The sequence below is a fragment of the Chinchilla lanigera genome, unplaced genomic scaffold, assembly GCF_000276665.1.
Source record: "Chinchilla lanigera isolate Chin_1 unplaced genomic scaffold, ChiLan1.0 scaffold00151, whole genome shotgun sequence".
Classification (NCBI taxonomy): domain Eukaryota; kingdom Metazoa; phylum Chordata; class Mammalia; order Rodentia; family Chinchillidae; genus Chinchilla; species Chinchilla lanigera.
The window spans coordinates 2,381,109-2,399,159 of record NW_004955552.1 but is presented as its reverse complement, the minus strand read 5'-3'; the positions used below and the strand labels follow the sequence as shown (position 1 = coordinate 2,399,159).

Genomic DNA, 18,051 nt, shown 5'->3' with positions numbered 1-18,051 from the left:
GAAATAGGAACCCTTCTCCACTGCTGGTGGGAATGCAGACTGGTGAAACCACTGTGGAAATCAGTTTGGAGATCCTCAGAAATCTAGGTCTAGAGGTCCCATTCAACACAGCTATTCCCCTTCTGGGTATTTTCCCAGAAGATCTAAAAACATCATATCACAGTGATATATGTGCACCTATGTTCATAACAGCACAATTTGTAATTGCTAAATTGTGCAAGCAACCCTAATGTCCATCCACCGAGGACTGGATAAGAAAACTTTGGTACTTTTATAGAATGGAATGTTACTGAGTTATAAAGAAAGATAAACTTGAGGCCTTTATAGGTAAATGGTCACAACTAGAGACCATACTCATAAGTGAAATAAATGAGATCTGCATGTGCAAGCAAAACATTGTCCCAGTAGTGTAAAACCTGAAAGAGTTAATTTAAACTAGAAGGTATGACAGACATTGTGAAATGATAGGAAAACACTCAAGGGTAAAGGGCAACTGGGATGTGGGAAAAGAAAAGGGAAAGAAGGAGAAATTTTCTATCTATGTATATACAGCATAGTTAACATAGTTGATCTACTGTCTTTTATTTCTTTGCTGAAAGAAACAGTTAATGAGTCCTTGATTGGTCAATATTGCATGTCTCTATTTGTTTTCATGAGAAACCACTTTGAAGATATCAATATGTAATACAACAAGCATTGGTAATTTCCTACCACTTTGTTCGCAACTGTATTGTTTGGATTGTTCTTTTGCTATTTTGTAAATGGCTGTCTGTCTGTTAATGTTTTCCTCCTTTTATTTTTAAAAGAAGAAAAAAAAAAAAAGAAAAGTTTTAAAATGATTCTTTTTGGCTGAGTAGTACGCCACTGTATAAAAATACCACATCTTTTTTGTATCAATTCCTTGGTTGGTGGGCATTTGGGTTGTTTCCAAGATTTAGCTATGACAAACTGTGCTGCTATAAACATGGGTGCACATATATCGCTGTGGTACAATGTTTTCAGTTCTTCTGGGAAAATACCCAGGAGGGGAATAGCTATATTGAATGGGACCTCCAGTCCTAGCTTCTATCGGAATCTCCACAGTGATTTCCAAACTTTTATAGGTAAACAGATATAACTTTAGACCACACTCATAAGTGAAATAAATTAGACTCATACGTGTGAACATTGAATTGTGTCCCTGTCTTCCCTGTGAGAAACTGAAAGAGTAAATAAAGTCTAAAATGTACAATAGATATTGTGAAATGGGAAGAAATTGTTCAGAAGAGAAAAGGAACTAGGATGGAAGAAAAGGGAAAGGACGGAAGGGAAAAGGGAAAAATGCAAGTCAGTTATACTATTAGTGTCTCTTAGTTCATTTAAAAGGAAGGTTTGTGTTAATATTGATTGGAGAAATTTTAATACCCGTATCTTGTGCTGTGAATAATTACTTTAAAGCTATTAATATGCAATGTATTAACTATTATTATCCTCCTATTATTGGTTATGAAATTTTATTTTACCTTTTTTCCATAAAATAAAAAGTTTTAAAATATACTGTTTTATACTTTTCATACTTTGGCCTCTGAATGTTAAACAGTGCTACAATCTAAGTGCACACCATAGCTAGAAAATTCCTAAAGGTTTACATACTTGTACATGAAGTTGCATGGAGTTGTAGTGAGATGAAGGTTTCCCTGGGTCTGACTGTGATCAGCTCTAAACAGAGGATTCAGGTAGTCAGCCCGATTCTTCCACAGATGAGCCCATAATGAGTATGTTCTTTCTTGAATTCTGTTACAAAGAAAATATGTTCTATTCATGCATAACATACTGATTTTATTGGTCTTTTTAAATAAATACAAATAACTTTAACTGTGCTGTCAGCTTTGGAAAAGGTTACCCCAGTTTACCATGTTGAGTTGGCACTGTACAGAAATTCACAGTCATACTGGTATCACAAACTATCTAGGAAAATAGCTGAGCCCATGTAGGCTGCTACTTTTAGATTATCCCCATTTATATCACTGGAAGTCTTTCTTTCTGTTCAATTCAGATGGTATAAAATTACTGGAATCTGTTATATTTGAACCAACCACTTCTAAAATTAGAGCTGATACTGTATATACTTCAATTAAAATCATTTTCTGAAAATCTCTATGTTCTCTTATTTGACCTTCCTAAATCATCTTATTAAGTTTTTTACTTTATAATTATTTAAAAGTCAATATTTTATCTAGGTTGGATAAATATAATAGTTTTAATTTAAATTAACAGTGGTTCAAGTATCAAAATTTGCTTTTCTAGTTATATTTGCAATTTTTATTATGACATTATGTCCACCAAAAATGTCTAATTTTTTTCCTTTCAAATAAAGAATTACTTGGACTCCAGAAAGCTTCCTTTAAATATTAATGTGTAAAGTCTTGCAATTTGTCTGTACATCAGATAGAGACTAGGGGAAAATGAACTTGTATACAGTTCTATCAGTTGATGACACTGAAATCACTTATGAAATGATGTTCAGGAGCAAGAAATGATCTTTAACCTGTCAATATATAGAAATGAAATCTTCAAAATCATGAAAGGCCACCTGAAATTCTCAATTGCCAAAATATTTAGATAAATTAAATATGAAGATACATACTTGAACTCTCCTCTCTCCTTTTGGCTGTTACACAGAAAATTTCCAAACTGGCAGGAATAAATGTGATGCTGAATGTGAATCAAAAACCTCTCATTGAATTCAAATACACAGGGAAATTGTTCCATTAGCTGCCAGACACACTCAATGAACTGGTCAATTACTGGTGAGATTTCTTTAGGGTCACCATCTAGATTGCCATATCTACAAAACAAAGTATTAGAGACTTTATAAGGTAAATTTTTTAAATTAGAAAATTATAAATGCAAAATCCATCATAAAAGGAATCTTAGCTCCTAATTAAATTGATAAGCTTAAAATGAAGAAGTGGACAAATAACTCCTAAAATTCCAATTTTTTTTTAAACTGATGTCTAATGGTTTATTGAAAGGAACAGTTAATGCTTTATTTTTAAATTTTTTTGGACCAATTTTGCATGCTTATATCTGGTAATCTGAACAACCAACTTGAAGACAATATGCAATATAACAACCATTGCTGAATTCCTAGTAAAATTCCAATTTTGATAGAAATGTAATGATAGTCTACGATAGTGAAGAGAACATGTTCCTGCTGTAGTTACAAAAGTGTTAGTATTAGAGATAAAATTCAAGAAACCTTTCCATGAAAAAATCATTTTTAAAATTCAAACTTTAAAAACACATCAGAATGTTTGAAGTAGAACTTCCACATTTAGTGACTAATTGGACAGTGAGAAGAAATTTCTAAGCAGCCTCAGGTTTTTCACTGTCTCCTTGTTCACTGAGAAGGGATGACGAAGAAAAATAACTTGAAAAAGCTTTTTCAGGCTTCTAGGAGTATTTCCGTTCCTACAGCAGAGTTAAAACTTGTAACATCATTTATTTCCATGTGGCCATAGATCCCACAGATATTTCTTTATACCTCTTGTCTTCATTTTTCAAGAATACACCACAGTCTTCCTCGTTACAGTTATGTTAATTTTCAGTGAAGACTTCTGGCCCTTCATTCTGTGATTTTTTTTTTTTTTTTCGTTTTTCTCCGGTACCGGGAACCGAACTCATGACCTTGCGCTTGCAAGGCAGGCGCTTTTGCCGCTGAGCTAAATCCCCAGCCCCCATTCTGTGATTTTTAGAAAACAAACAAAAGGATGCTTTGCATGCCATCAAAACAATATAGAACTTGAAACTCAGCAATGGATAATCAACTCAGACAGCAGAATTGAGAAATGTTAGTTTAAGAGTTTTCTCAAAAGAAAAACATCCGTAATTGAAACTTTTCAAAAGTTTCAGTTCCACTCACTGATGGTAGATTTTAAAAGGGTTGCTAATATATTCTTTCCTCATCAGTCAGACAATTACCCAGTTGGTCTTCAGCCACTTCCACATTCTGACATCTACTTTAAAGAGCTTACCTGCCTAGTAGATGGTCAACAAAACCTCAAAACTGAAAATAACAATGCCATCTTAAGAAGTTTACTTAACTGTTGAGGGATTTTATTTAACTTTCTCATTTTTAAAATGCAAATATTATTATTTTCTGGACAAATAATTACAAAAACAATTCCAGGAAACCACAGAATTAATGGTCCATAAATGTTAAATACAAAACATAAAAAGCTAGGTATAATGACACCTCTACAATCCTAGCTACATGGGAGGCTGATGCAGGAGGACTGCAAGTCCAAAGTCAGTCTGGGCAACTCAGCAAGACCTCATCTCAAAATAAAATAACAAGGGTTGTGGATGCAACTCAGCATTCCTTAGGTTCAATCCCTACTATCATCAAAAAAGTGAAAACAAAAAGCACAAAAATATTTAGGGGCAGTTGTATGTACTTAGAATTTATTGCAGGAAAATGTATTGAAATAAAGGTGCACATCAAAATATCTACTGGAATTCTAAGCACTTCTGAGTCAGAGATTTGAGACCATGAGAACACAAGACAGGCTTTATCATGAACACTAACAGAAGCAGGCTAATGTCTCCATACACAATAGTTCTGATTACAGAGCCTGCCATCTGGAGAAGGAGTGAAGGAGCTTAGTTAGAGACTTTAAAAATCCCTGCCACAATGCTAAGAAGTAGGGAGGACATCTCCATTCCACAGATGGGATACCAAAGGGGAGAAAAGAAAGATATTAGGTGAGACAGTAAGTAAATACCACAGCATGGATTTGTAGTTGGTTCTGCCTGGCTCCAAAGCCTGGGCCACCACCCTATACTACCTCTCCAGAGACATTTGGGATAAACTTTATTGTGGCAGGAATGTCATTTGAATAGCTCAATCTGATACCACTGTGAAAGGTCAGCGAAACTGTTCCACAGGCATCTTGCAAATTGCAGCCTAAAGTAAATGCAGGCCCATTTAAAATGGAGTAATTCAGCAAATGAAATGTGTAAAGGAAGAAAGGAAAATTGATCTTTTCTAGATCAATGAATAAAAACAAACACTGATTATCTTTTCTGGGATAATTTCACATTAGTTCTACCCAACTAATACTGAGGGAAATCAAGAGTTTGAGAACCTCATTTATCTTTGATATAACATCTAAAACAAAATATGAACTTCCAGAAAAGGTACACAAAGTAAGGTATCTTTCCAAAAATGACTATTTTCCCCTACACACGCCAGTGAAAACTTCAGAAAATGTTTTTATTGTAAACATCCAAAACAATATATTTAGAAATATCCTTTACCTGTGATTAAACTTATGGCCAAAAGAAATCCAGTCCTTTTCGATTAATACCTACACACAAGAAAAAGATAGATATGAAGAGAAGCAAACAAGCGAAATAAGGGTGCAAGATTCAGAAGTTCGTGGAACAGACATCACTTCCCTCAGGTAATCCACAAATGAATAAGAACACATTGGTCACAAGTGCAAACAGAAACAGTAAAGTTCAGGGTCATCAATAAGAAAGATAAGAACTGGCATGTTAAGTTGTAACCCCACCTACCAAGTGCTTCTTGTGTGCTAGGCATTTCAAACTGCTTCACATGTGGTCTCATTTAACTGTGGGACTGGAATTATTATTGCTGTCATGTTAGAGAAGTCAAGACTGAAGCAATGAGAAATTAAATATTATCCAAGATCGTGCTACTAGGAAGCAGGAGACACCATTCTGTAACCTAGATCTCTCTATTCTAAACCCTATTTCTTAATAGTATGTGATGCTGCCTATCAGTAAAATGTAAAATACCAACCTTTCAAGAAACAATTAAGAAGGTTTTCCAGTGATCTTTACTACACAGTAGAATAACTGTAAAATCACTGAGTGTGGGGGTACATTACAAGTTTTGGCCTTGCTCTGGAATTAGGGTTACCATGAGTTTACAATATGAAATAGATTTTTAAAAAAATTATATAATATAGGAAGGTCCTACTATTATCACCACTGCTTTAATCTGGCTGTTAGTTTCCCCTATAAAGATATATGGACTATTGAAGTCTGTATCTGACAACTCTAAATGCATTTTACTCTAAACACACTTACTTTGTGCTTCAAGTTTAATGCTTTAATATGGCACAATTAGGTTCACTCAATGGCAAAAAAGGATGCTGTGCAGGAGAAAGTCTCATGGGAGGTGGAGTTCCTACCACAGGTCTGGGTGCCCTTCCACCTTCCAAATTTAAACAAAGCAATCCAGCCCTAACCTTAGCACAGGAGAGGTCCGAAGCGAGTGTGCCTCCCAAGTCTCAATGCTATCACAGGTAATGAGAAGTTGTTAGACACTTCTCAAAAAGGAAAGCTCCAGAAAGGAGGCCTGTCTCTTCTCTCTTGTCCCCAGTGTGTCAGCTGATGCTACTTGCTCAAGAAGATCTAGCAGCAATAGTGTCCAGATTTGGCTCCTTTGGCAACATCTGTCCCTAAGCATGAGTTCAGCATTCAATGAAGCACTTTTTGTCACATCAGGGTTCAACACATAGGTACCAGGTAACTGCATGGTCACGAGGAAGCCCCTGCACTAATCGTAAGGAAATTGTACCAGCTTAGCCACAACTTCACCCAGCCACTGTCAGGTGCAAGCAGCAAGGTGTGCTGTGGTGCACAGCGAAGGCAGTGACGCTCTAGCAGAGCACAGAAACACTGTGAGGCTTTCAGCACACTCACCCAGATGACTTGAAAAGTAGCCTAGAAATGAAAGCTGTTCTTCTCCCTAAGCACAACACAGAAAACTTTTTCCAAATGCTGTTTTCTAAAATATGTGAGTTTTTTTGTTATAATTCACACATTATCCCAAATTTGAAAACAGGAGCAAGTTATGTATAAAAGTATTTTTCAAACCTTTAAATATATTTTATGTTTGGCCCAAATTAATATTCAAAAGCACTGATTTGAATTGGTTTCAATTATCTCAGAAATTTATCTCTTGTCTCCAAACCTTTTTCATCTTTTAATAACCTTGCTGATCTACTAAGACAAAAATAATGCTGGAGAGAAAAATAAGTTACCAAAGCTTTTGAAAGAAGGTATCTATTGCTGGTCTAGGCAGTGCCTCTCTGGGAAATGCCAGGCAGCCACACTCACCATGAAGCCCTTCAAAGTCCGGTAGTGTGGATCTAGTAGCAGGCTTGCTACTGAGCACACTTGAGCAGTCCTGTCCCAGCCGTCAGAGCAGTGAACAAGCACGCTTGCCCCTTCCTCTGAAACTGCCTAAAAAACACCAATCTGCAATCAGAGCTAGGACTGACCACGGACTTACACAAAGAAATATGCAAAACAAGCATGTTCATTCTGTAGTGTTTATGCCCAGCCTTGCCGAGGCAAAGCCAAGGAGTGGGTAGTACTAGTAGCTAAGTTTTTCTTTCCCTCCTGATTGTATCTAGAGGCCACTGGCTTCAAGATACAGCATATCTACAAGACTCAGTATCTCTAAACTTAGTGTATCTGCTGAATACAATACACCTCCTGTGCAGACGCACCTTCGTGACCTAGCTTCTCACCCACCTGCACCCTCCTTCCTCCCCTCTGGTTTCCATGTTAAACTTCAGTGAAATTTCAGGATTGCTACTAGCTATAACCATTTCAAAAAAGGACAAGGTGTAAAAATTCTAAATTATTAAAGTAAAAAACAATAGATAAATAGAGATGAAGCAAGCAATGGATGGGTGAAGGCCCAGTTAAAAAAGTTTCTATTTGTTATTGCAAATGTACACACAACTTTTAGCTATATGTCTTGGCAGGAAATAAAAACTGGGAAACATGGTAGAGATTTCATCATAGTATTTATCACTACCTGAAATTCTGCCTTCCTTCCTTTCTTTTTTTTGTCTAGCACACGAGAACGTCAGTTCTGCTAGGAAAGAGACTTGACCTAGCTATTCAGTATTGCATCCGTTACACCTAGAACAGTACACAGCACTTAATAAGTATCTGCTCAATAAATATCTGCTCAATAACACAGCACTAAATAAATATCTGCTCAAACGGTTATTAATAAAGGCTGTTTTACCATGTCATCAGAAAAGACATGGTTCTCTTTCATCATAAATCTAAAAGAAACGCATTTTAAAGAAACACTAAACTGGGCATGGTGTGTCACATGCCTGTAATCCCAGCACTCGGGAGGCTGAGGTAGGAAGACTGCTGCAAGTTTGAGACCAGCCTGGGTTACAAAGTGAGCTCAAGCCCAGCCTGAACTGCATAGCAAGATCCTGTCTCAAAAAGACCAAAAAAAAACCAAAACACTAAATAATAACAGAATGCATTAAAAAAGACCACTGTGAAAGTTGTAGCAAGATTTTTATAAAGTGGAATCCACCTGTCAGCTAGTAGAACACAACTTTGGTTTATGTCAAGACTAAAAAGAATGGTCTACTGGTCTGTAAGCCCCTATTATTGAAATGACTCACATTTGGTTACACTCCCATATCAGATTCAACTTAATGGAAGAGAAAATATTCCAGAAATATTTTACCACCATGTAACGTACTATCAACTGAACAATGTGCTCTTGCAAAATTACATCTTCCAAAGACAAAACCCATGGGGATGTCTGCAAAGCCACCTACATACACCACCTTAAACAGCTTAGCACAGAGGAACTGGGTGGGCGCAAGCAGCTCATCTTTTTGAAGCCAGAGTGGCTTGCTGTTCTACCCGTGTTCTGAAATCTCATACCTTGGCAATGAAGATTCCTGCATCCATGATGGCCTTAATGTGCCGTAACCAGCCGGAGTTTTCCAGCCCCCACAGGAAATCACTCATGGAAGGAGACTTAAGCTCACACACTGCAAGATAAATCATTATCATAGTTTTATAGGTAGTTTGTTAAAGATTTCTTTGTGGTTGTAGACGTTCTCTGGAAGATTTAAGTCAAACAATCAAGGTTACTAAATTTGCTTCTACTTACCAATTCAAATAAGGCCTTTTTATTTTCTTTAGTCATAAAGGATGTTGTCTCTGTTTATAACAATGATATGTGTAAAACTTATATCCTAATATTAATGAACAATATTGAATGTTACCATACAGAAAAGTTCAGCAGAAAACACCTATTTAAGTTTTCAGCAAAGATAGTAAAAATGGGCACCTAAGGAGTAGCTGAGTTAAGAGTTCATTGGAGGGCCAAGGATATAGCTCAGTGGTACAAGCGCCTGCCTGGCAAGTGCAAGGTCCTGAGTTTGATTCCTGGTGCAAAAAAAAAAAAAAGAGTTCATTGGAGTGAAAAATCATAAAACTAACCCCAGCACTTACCCAATTAGAGCTCTCCATCACTCAACCACTTCAGAGTAGGACTGTTACAAAAACACAAACAGAGCTATCCTATAAGCCTTTAATGCAAATGATCAAACTCCTGTTGCCAAGTCTCTACCCACAAGGGAAGAAGTCTGAGCTCAAAAATTAAATCTAAATCTCTGACCCAACTCTAGTGCATCAAGTTTGGGATTTTCCTTCTGGTTGAAAGAAAACCTAGTACATCAGTGATATCTATATTTATACAAATAAAGCAGATGTGTTAAAACTTCTGTAACATCATACACAAGCATTTTTCATCTCAAGAACTTACCTTTTATTCAGCATAAGATATAAAAAAGCTTTATAGCTAATGTTCTGACTTATATATCACAGGTACTACATTCTAAAGTATAGGAGTACTACACCTATGAAGCCCTTTTGAGGAGTCTTACATATCAACCCATGAAAATGAAATAATGATCTACAGTTTTGTTTTAGTTTTGGTGTATTTTATTATACTCTGTGATGCAGGCAACATATGCAGGAAGAGGGGAGCCCTATTTCCTACTTCCCATTCTGTCAGTAATTAACTGTCAGTAATTGGCTTTGTTATTTTGTACACATTCAGCTGTTTAAGCCTCAATTTCCTCACTTTTAAAATACAGAAGATACACTAAATTATATCATTCCAACTCCCAACTCCCCAATTCAACTTTGGCAACTCTTCAAAAGCACTGTATATAAGCAATACAAGGCAACTGTTAGTAACTATTTATCTCGGCAGATACCCTGCCTCTACTAGGCCAGATAACAGTGGCTCACTATGATTTTCTGCAATATAAAAGCCACACTAAAAAGCACAAGTAATTAGAATGAGTCACAGAGAAAGCAGCGATGAAGGAAATAACACAGAGATTCCCATCCAAAATCCTTATGAGGAATATGTTTAGGTAAGATTCCAACATCTTTGTAAAAGCCTGTCCTGAGGTAGAAATAGAACTCAATAACAAAATGAGCAGCAGGGTTCTGAGATGCCTGGCGCGTGCAGAGCACTGTTCTGCCTGAGGTCACAGTGTTGCCCTCTTTGGACTCCAGGCCCATATCACAGGTGTGCAGACACTGGTACACTGGTAAAGTACACAGCAAACAGTAAGCAAAAGGGTGTTTTGCTGAATGAAGTCCAATGAAAATTACACACACCAATTCATAGAGTCTGTGGTTCTGTTAGCTCTGTGGCCCTGGATACTCAGCACTGGGATGTTTCCAAGATTATCATTTTAATCCCTGGAAGCTAAGAAGTATTAAAGCATGAACATTTTAAAACAGTATTATACATCTACGAAATACTACTACTTAGTGATAAAAAGAAATGAACTATCAAGTCATACAAAGAAATGGAGGAAACTAAAATGGATATTACTAAAGTGAAAGAAGCTAATCTGAAAAAGCTGTACTCTGTACCCTTCTAACCATGACCTTCTGGAAAAGGCAAAGCTATGGAGACAGTTAGAAAGATCAGTATTTTCCAGGAGTTAGGCTAGAGAGAGGGTGACTCGGTGGGGCATAAGAATTTTTAGGGCTATAAACTCTTCTTTATGATATTATAATGGTGGGTACAAGTCATTAAATATGTATTGAACCCCAACACGAGTGCAGAATCCAAGTCATATAGACACTGGGTGATAATGATGGGTGGACTGGTTCATGAGTTGTAACAAATGTAGCATGGATGGGGAATGGTGCTGTGGGAGGTAATGCATGTCTAAGGGGTGTGTGGGAAGTCTCCCTACTTACTGCTCAGTTTGCTGTTAACCAAAAACTGCTCTAAAAATTAAAGTTCTCTGGGTGTGGTGGTGCACACATGCAATCCCAGCACTCTGGGAGTCTGACGCAGGGGGATCAAAAGTTTGTACTCAGTCTGAATTACTTAGCAAGACTGTCTCAAAACAAGAAATGAAGGAAAGGGCTGGGGATGTAATTCAGTGGGAGGCAGGACCGGAATGACAGCCCCATGTTCTCATGCCATTCTGCTTCCTTTTTGTCCATGTATTACTTACATGCTAGCTGTGTGAACACAGGCATCTTACTTAGCCTTTCCGTGCCTCAATATTCAAGCAATAGAATGCAGATAATATCAGCCTGTCACCAACAGTATATATGTTAGCCTTCATTACTATTACCCTCAATATAGTTTTATGTATGTATTAAAATTTACACAAATTTAGACTTTTATAACTTTGACTTTTGTATCCAATATTTTATTGGCATCCATATTCTGTAACTAAAAATCTCATTCACTTTAACCATTTAGCAGCCCAATTATTTAAATACAGGTTGTCCAAAAATTGCATATCTTTATTAATTTTATAAGATAACAGGAAATATAAAAATGACAATTTTATCAAATTTATTTAATCTAAGAATCAACCGGTGGAAATGATACCTGCTAAGCAATGTTCGGAATAGTACACAAGCAAACGCACTCCCTGGGTGACACTGGGGTAAATGGTAAGTGGCTGATAGCTACACAGTGTTTTACTCTGAATGCACCTGACTATCCACTTCCTTCCTACTGACAGTTATTTCCTCTTTTTCAATATTTACAAACAGCCCAATAAAAACTTCTTTCTTTCTACAACTTTCTCATGGAAAAATCTCCCTGTGCATCTATTTCTAAAGTGAAATGGGCTGGGTCACAGACTTATGCATCTTCACCTCTACCATACATTGCCAAATTATTCTGGAAAGAGGCTGTACTGGTTTGTCTTCTCATTTTCCCTTCCCCATATCCTACCTAACACTTGGTGTCAGTCTGTGGAGTCAGCTTGAATAAGAAGTGCCTGGCAAATTAGTGGAGCACAGTTCTGGTTGTGTCTGGATGGCCGACTTGTAAGCCATAAAATAAACAGGGAAGAAACACCTGGACACAGGAGGCACCAGCCAATAGGCTTGTAGCCTGAATGAAATAAAAAGGGAAAAAAAAGGGGGAATCTGCCCTTTCTTTGGCGGGGGGGGGGGGCGGCTGCGGTTATCAGGAATTGAGCTCAGGACCTCACCCTTGCTAGGCAGGCGCTGTGCCACTGAGCTAAATCCCTGGCCCTATGCCTTCTTTCGCTTCTTTGGAGGGGCTCCAGTGTGTGCCGTTACCTCTGAATGTTCGTCTCTAGCTCCTTCAGTCTTCCAGCACAGACCCTTCAGCTTTCCCAGTGCCCTGGATTCTGCAGTGAGCTCCAGGCTCCTCCGGCTCTCTACTCCCTAGCTCACAGACACCCATTTTGCATTCTTCCAGCCCCTACTCCACAGGCGGCCATTGGAAGCCTATTTTGTAAATTCTTTGTATAATATTTATATATCATATCATATCATCTCATATCATATCTGTTCCTCCAATGAACCCTAACTGATATACTTTACACATACTTTTGAGTTTTGGCAATCTTCTTCTTCTAAGGGTATTAGAAATACCAGTCTGCTTTCTTTTATTCTACTCTCTGGATTGAACCTGTTATTTCCATCCCTACCACGTTCTTGCTGTTTTCCTGCTTACCAGACTGTCTGGGAGTGTGGGTGGGGCTCTGTCACCTGGGTTTATACTTTCTTCACATCCCGGGAAATCTCTGCCCATTCCCATACACTCATAAGAATGAACAGAAAAAGATTGGCTGGATATGCTGAGGCATGGGCAGGCTTTCTTAGCTGCTGGCTTTGGCGTGGGAGACTTGGCTAGTCCTACTCCCAGATGTCAGGGTCTCCAAGTCTTCTTGGAAAGGCTGGAGGTCGCAGAGAGGAATCTGCCAAACACCTGAGTGAGTCCATAAGACTGGCTAACGAAGTCCTAGAGCAGGGTCACATAAGGAGCTAACCAAAACTGTGACTGAAGTCCAAGGCAGCCAGAGGAGGGAAGCATGTGTGCTGAGAGGTGGAGGGGATATAAGTCCTAATCTTCCTCCACAGAGGAAAGTTAACAGACTCTATGTAAAAAGGAAGCACTAAGGGATCAAAGGGAACCCAAGGACACCTTGGAAAATAGGAATGATGGCAGGGACAGCAGTTTTGCTGCCATTTTTGTTATAAGCATGTAAGTATTTGATTTTTAAAAAACTTTCTCTAAGCACAATGCTGACTGAAAACTAAAACCAAATTCCAACCAAGTCGGAAGTCCTCTGCCTCCACCGAAGGCAATGGTCCTCTTCGCCCTCCCCTTCCCAACCGGTTACTGTGGGAAGAGCTCAAGGTCTGAACACCTCACTTCTGGAGTCTGGAGATTTTCTCTGTATTGGCCTGGTTTTATGATTTTAGTGAAATATCCAAGGAAGGTTACTTTGTGAAGAAAATGAGATAATTTTGGTTCATGGTTCTAGAGGTACAAGGTCAAGGTCGAGGTGTAACATCTGGTCATGATCTTTTTGCTGGCTAAGCCTGGGGTGTAGTGGACATCACTTGGTAAAATGTGGAGTATGGACATGTGCATGTCTTCTGGCCCTGTCCTCTCCTTATAAAGTCACCAGCAATGCAATCATGGGGGCTCTGCTCTCATGACTTCATCTAACCCTAATTACCTCCCACAGGCCCACTTCCAAACATCGTAATTGGATTAAGTTCCCACCTTCTTGATACTTCACATTAATGACACATGAAACTTTGGGGGGAGATACTCAAACCATATCCAAACCACAGCACTCTTGCTTTTCTTTTTAAAGTATACAATTAAATTTTTAGTACACTCAGTTTTTCATCCAAAACCAAAATCAATTCCAAAAAATTTTTCTGTCACCCCAAAAGAATTAAGATGTGTTACATATATTTACCAACTCCCAATGAGGAAGGTGATTGTTACATACTAAAAACGTATACTAATAAAAGTAAATAAATGAAATGTTATCCATGTTTGTGGCTGATATTCTACTTCTATGGACAGTTCCTCAAGGAAGTTTAATCTGATCACAAATCTTCAAACATTCTTGCACATGTACCTCTAAAATAAATTGTAAAACCACACATCCCCTCACACACCCTGGGATAATGTATATTGCCTGTGTTTTCTTTTATAAGGGGGCAAAAGGGCAATTAGAAAGCAGGGATAGGAAAGGAGAGCTGACTGGCTCAACTGAAGGAATGTTCAAGGGAAGAACACATTGTTTTAAGAAAGAAGGCATACAGAAGGTGATGATCTGGAAGTCAATTCCCATAAAGTAATGAAGTCATGGTGCACCTTGGGAAGATTTCTTATGAGCTTACGGAAGCCCGGACACAGCATGAGGACAAATAACTACATAGGATGCAAAGGCCAAAAAACTCCTAATTATCACTGAGCAAGCTCTGCCATTCTTGCTCCCCAGCAGAGATCTTTTCTGGTGACACTGGCTAGCAATACTGGGCAGGTCCCCCAAGTGGCAGGCTGGCCCCTGCCTGTACACAACAGGCAGAGACAGCTCTGGGGGAAGCAGGGCAAATTCCAGCAACCTCTATAAATGCTTGCCACTCCTGGGGGTCTACTATTAGGTCTTTCTTTCTAACCTGAGGCCATTACCCAAAGTGTCTAACTTGATCCTAAAATATACACATCCCACTGTGTGAAGTGGTAGGACTCATCTGACCTTTTTAAACCCACCACAGATAACATTCTTTTGCTAGTTTTTTTCTCTTTACTGTACTGGCCAAACTTTCAGGTTGTTATTACAGGACTCTGGGCTGGTTAGCTTCTTGTTTATTTAAAAATCGTCCAGGGGCCTCTCCCAGTGACCACACGCCCTGCGCCGCCGAGTGAGCGAGTGCTCCTGGAGCTGCTGGCCCCATGGTTCAAGTCCCTGCTTTGCTCACACAGCCACGGTTCCTAGCTGAAACTCACGGAGAGAGCCAGGTATTTCCCATCTACTTCCTGAGGGCAGAGCAGGCAACCAAGGACCCCGCTGCCATTACAGACTAAGTCTCTCGCCTCCCTGCACCTGAGGCAGAGAGAAGGTCCTCACTCAGAAGCCCCAGGGACTTCTCTGGCAGGGGGCAGGCCATGTAGCCTCTCCCAGCACCCCACGCCCTGCACCTAGTGAGCAAGTGCTCTGGGAGCTGCTGGCCCCGTGGTTCGAGTCCATGCTTTGCTCACACTGCCACAGTTCCCAGCCAAAACTCGCGGAGACAGCCAGCAGAGAAGAGGCCCTCACTCAGATGCCCCAGGGACCTCTCTGCCTGGGGGTGGGGCATATAACCTTTCCCAACGCCTGCATGCCCTGGGCCCAGTGAGCGAGTGCTCCGGGACCTGCTAGTCCCAGGGTTCGAGTCCATGCATTACTTTTACCCGGACCCCGTAGCAGGTTGAAGGCATGGGCAGTCTGTGACTGCTACCCATTCAGCCTGCATCTGGTTCCCGTATGTGATCTGAACTGACTGGAGACACAGAATCAGGTGGTTCACAAACTGTCGACCCTGCAGTTTGTGTCTGGGTTTTGCCTGTAACCTGAACTGCCTGGGGAGATAGGCCCACTGGACCGGGATTGTCACAACAGTGCAACCCGAGTCTGCGCCTTGCATGTGCCCAAAACTGCAAGGGGACGCTGAATCAGACAGTCGACCATCAGCAGACACAAATGCCTGTGTCTGAGAACGGGGATAACCAGATACAAATCAAACACTGCCAGAAAACCCGAGACTAGAAGCGCTTCTCAGAGGTCACTCAGGGGCAAACCTGACCAACAGGACAACTAGGGACACTAGTGGCCTTTGCTGTGCAGCTATTGAAGAGGGAAACTGAGTTTTCTGCATCCAGTAGCAAACATGACAAAACAAAGGACTAAAACACAATCCCAGAACTCCACCCCACTTGGCACAAGTCCAGGAGACATCGACATAGGAGAGCGTGGTAAACACATGCCTGAAATAGCTGAAATGACTGCAATGGAAGTAAGAAACAACTCCATAAGGCCAAATAAGAAATGAGATCAGAAATAATCTCTCAGACAAAAAGTGAAATGACAATAATAATGAAGGAACTGCTCAAAAAGTCTGAAGAAGAAACATATAAGAAAATAGAAGAACAAAGGCAACGGTCACAAACGTTCAATGAAAAATACAGCAAGGACTTAGACCACATGAACCACATACAAAGACACTTCCAGGAAAACAAAGGTACCATTGAAAGCTACCAAAACTGCTGGAATGAAGCTGAAGATGGAATTTCAGACTTTGAAAAAACCATGGCAGCTAGCGATCGTGAAAGAAAGGATCTCGTAAAAACAGCAAGGATCCAGGAAAAGTCAATTCAACAGCTGCAAGATGAGGCAAAGGGGAATAATGTACGACTTATAGGAGTCAATGAGAAAGCAGGAAGCAACACAACTGACAAGAAAAGATTATTTGCAGAAATAATAGCAGACAATTTCCCAAGCATGGAAACAGAACCTGATATACAGGTAAATGACACATATAGAACTCAAAACAACCACAACCAAAATAAAACTACACCCAGACATATAATAGTCAAGTTCCCAGATCTCCAGCAAAAGAACAGAATACTAAAAGCTACTAGAGAAAAGAAAAAGACTACCTATACAGGAAATCCCATCAGAACCACACCAACTTCTCAGCATAAACCATCCAATCGAGAAGAGCTTGGAGGGAAGTATTACAGTTCCTGAGACAAAACAGCTTCCAACCAAGACAGATGTACCCTGCCAAAATATCCTTCAAATTCAATGGAGAAATAAAACATTTTCACGAAAAAGAACAACTGAAGAAATTCATGAGTGCCAAGCCAGCATTACACAGAGTACTAAAAGATATTCTAGACAGAGAAATATCTGACTGCAATTTCAAGAACAACAGTAGGAATGAAACATCAAGAAGAGCAAGCAAATAAACAGGTAGAAAAAGTAGGACACCAACGCAAGTAAATACCATGACAATGATAAATCAATGCATATCGGTTATACCTATAAATGTAAATGGCTTCAATTCTCCAGTCAAAAGAAACAGACTGGCAGAATGTATTAAAAAAACTAAATCCAACCATATGCTGTATACAGGAAACACAATTCACTGAAAAGAAAATCCACAGACTAAAAGTCAAATGATGGAGAGCAAGCCTCCATGCAACAAGAACCCAGAAAAAAGCAGGGGTAGCTATTCTGTTTGCAGACAATGTAAACTTCAAACCGACAACAATCAAAAGAGATAGAGAAGGTCACCACATACTAGTCAGGGGAAAACTGCAAGAGGATGAGATAACAATCATAAACATCTATGCATCAAATATCAGAGCGCCAAATTATATAAGACAAATCTTAACAGGCATGAAAACCCATATAATTAATCAGACTTGTAACAGGGGACCTCAACACCCCATTGACACAAAGAGATAGGTCAACTGGACAAAAAACAAGCAAGGAAATAACAGATCTGAACCAAAGCTGTGAAAAAGTGGACTTAGCAGATGTCTACAGAGTGTTCCACCCCACAACATCAGAATACACATTTTTCTCAGGAGCACATGGGTCTTTCTCTAAAACAGACCGTATCTTAGCCGACAGAGCACACCTTCCAAAATGCAAAAGAACTGAAATTATCCCATGCATATTATCTGACCACAGTGCAATGAAATTAATGACAAAAGGAATTCCAAAAACTCCATTAACACTTGGAAATTAAACAACAACCTCCTGAACAACCAATGGGTCACAGAAGAAATTAAATGGGAAATTAAAAAATACCTACAAACAAATGAAAATGTAAATACAACTTACCAGAATATATGGGATGCAATGAAAGCAGTCCTCA

At 39.2% G+C, this 18,051-nt stretch overlaps 1 protein-coding gene across 2 annotated transcripts in view; it reads right to left on the bottom strand.

The window, feature by feature from the left end:
• Mtmr7 (myotubularin related protein 7) overlaps positions 1-18,051 on the bottom strand; it is a 113,983-nt gene that overhangs the window by 13,420 nt on the left and 82,512 nt on the right. Inside the window, exons 8-12 of one of the 2 annotated variants that reach the window (XM_005412210.2) lie at positions 8,728-8,837; positions 7,135-7,260; positions 5,302-5,351; positions 2,627-2,827; positions 1,633-1,773 (exon numbers count right to left, since the gene is read on the bottom strand). In XM_005412210.2, the coding sequence (XP_005412267.1) occupies positions 1,633-1,773; positions 2,627-2,827; positions 5,302-5,351; positions 7,135-7,260; positions 8,728-8,837 (628 nt within the window). The remainder of the gene's footprint in view (positions 1-1,632; positions 1,774-2,626; positions 2,828-5,301; positions 5,352-7,134; positions 7,261-8,727; positions 8,838-18,051) is intronic. The other variant, XM_005412213.2, reaches the window with a different exon arrangement.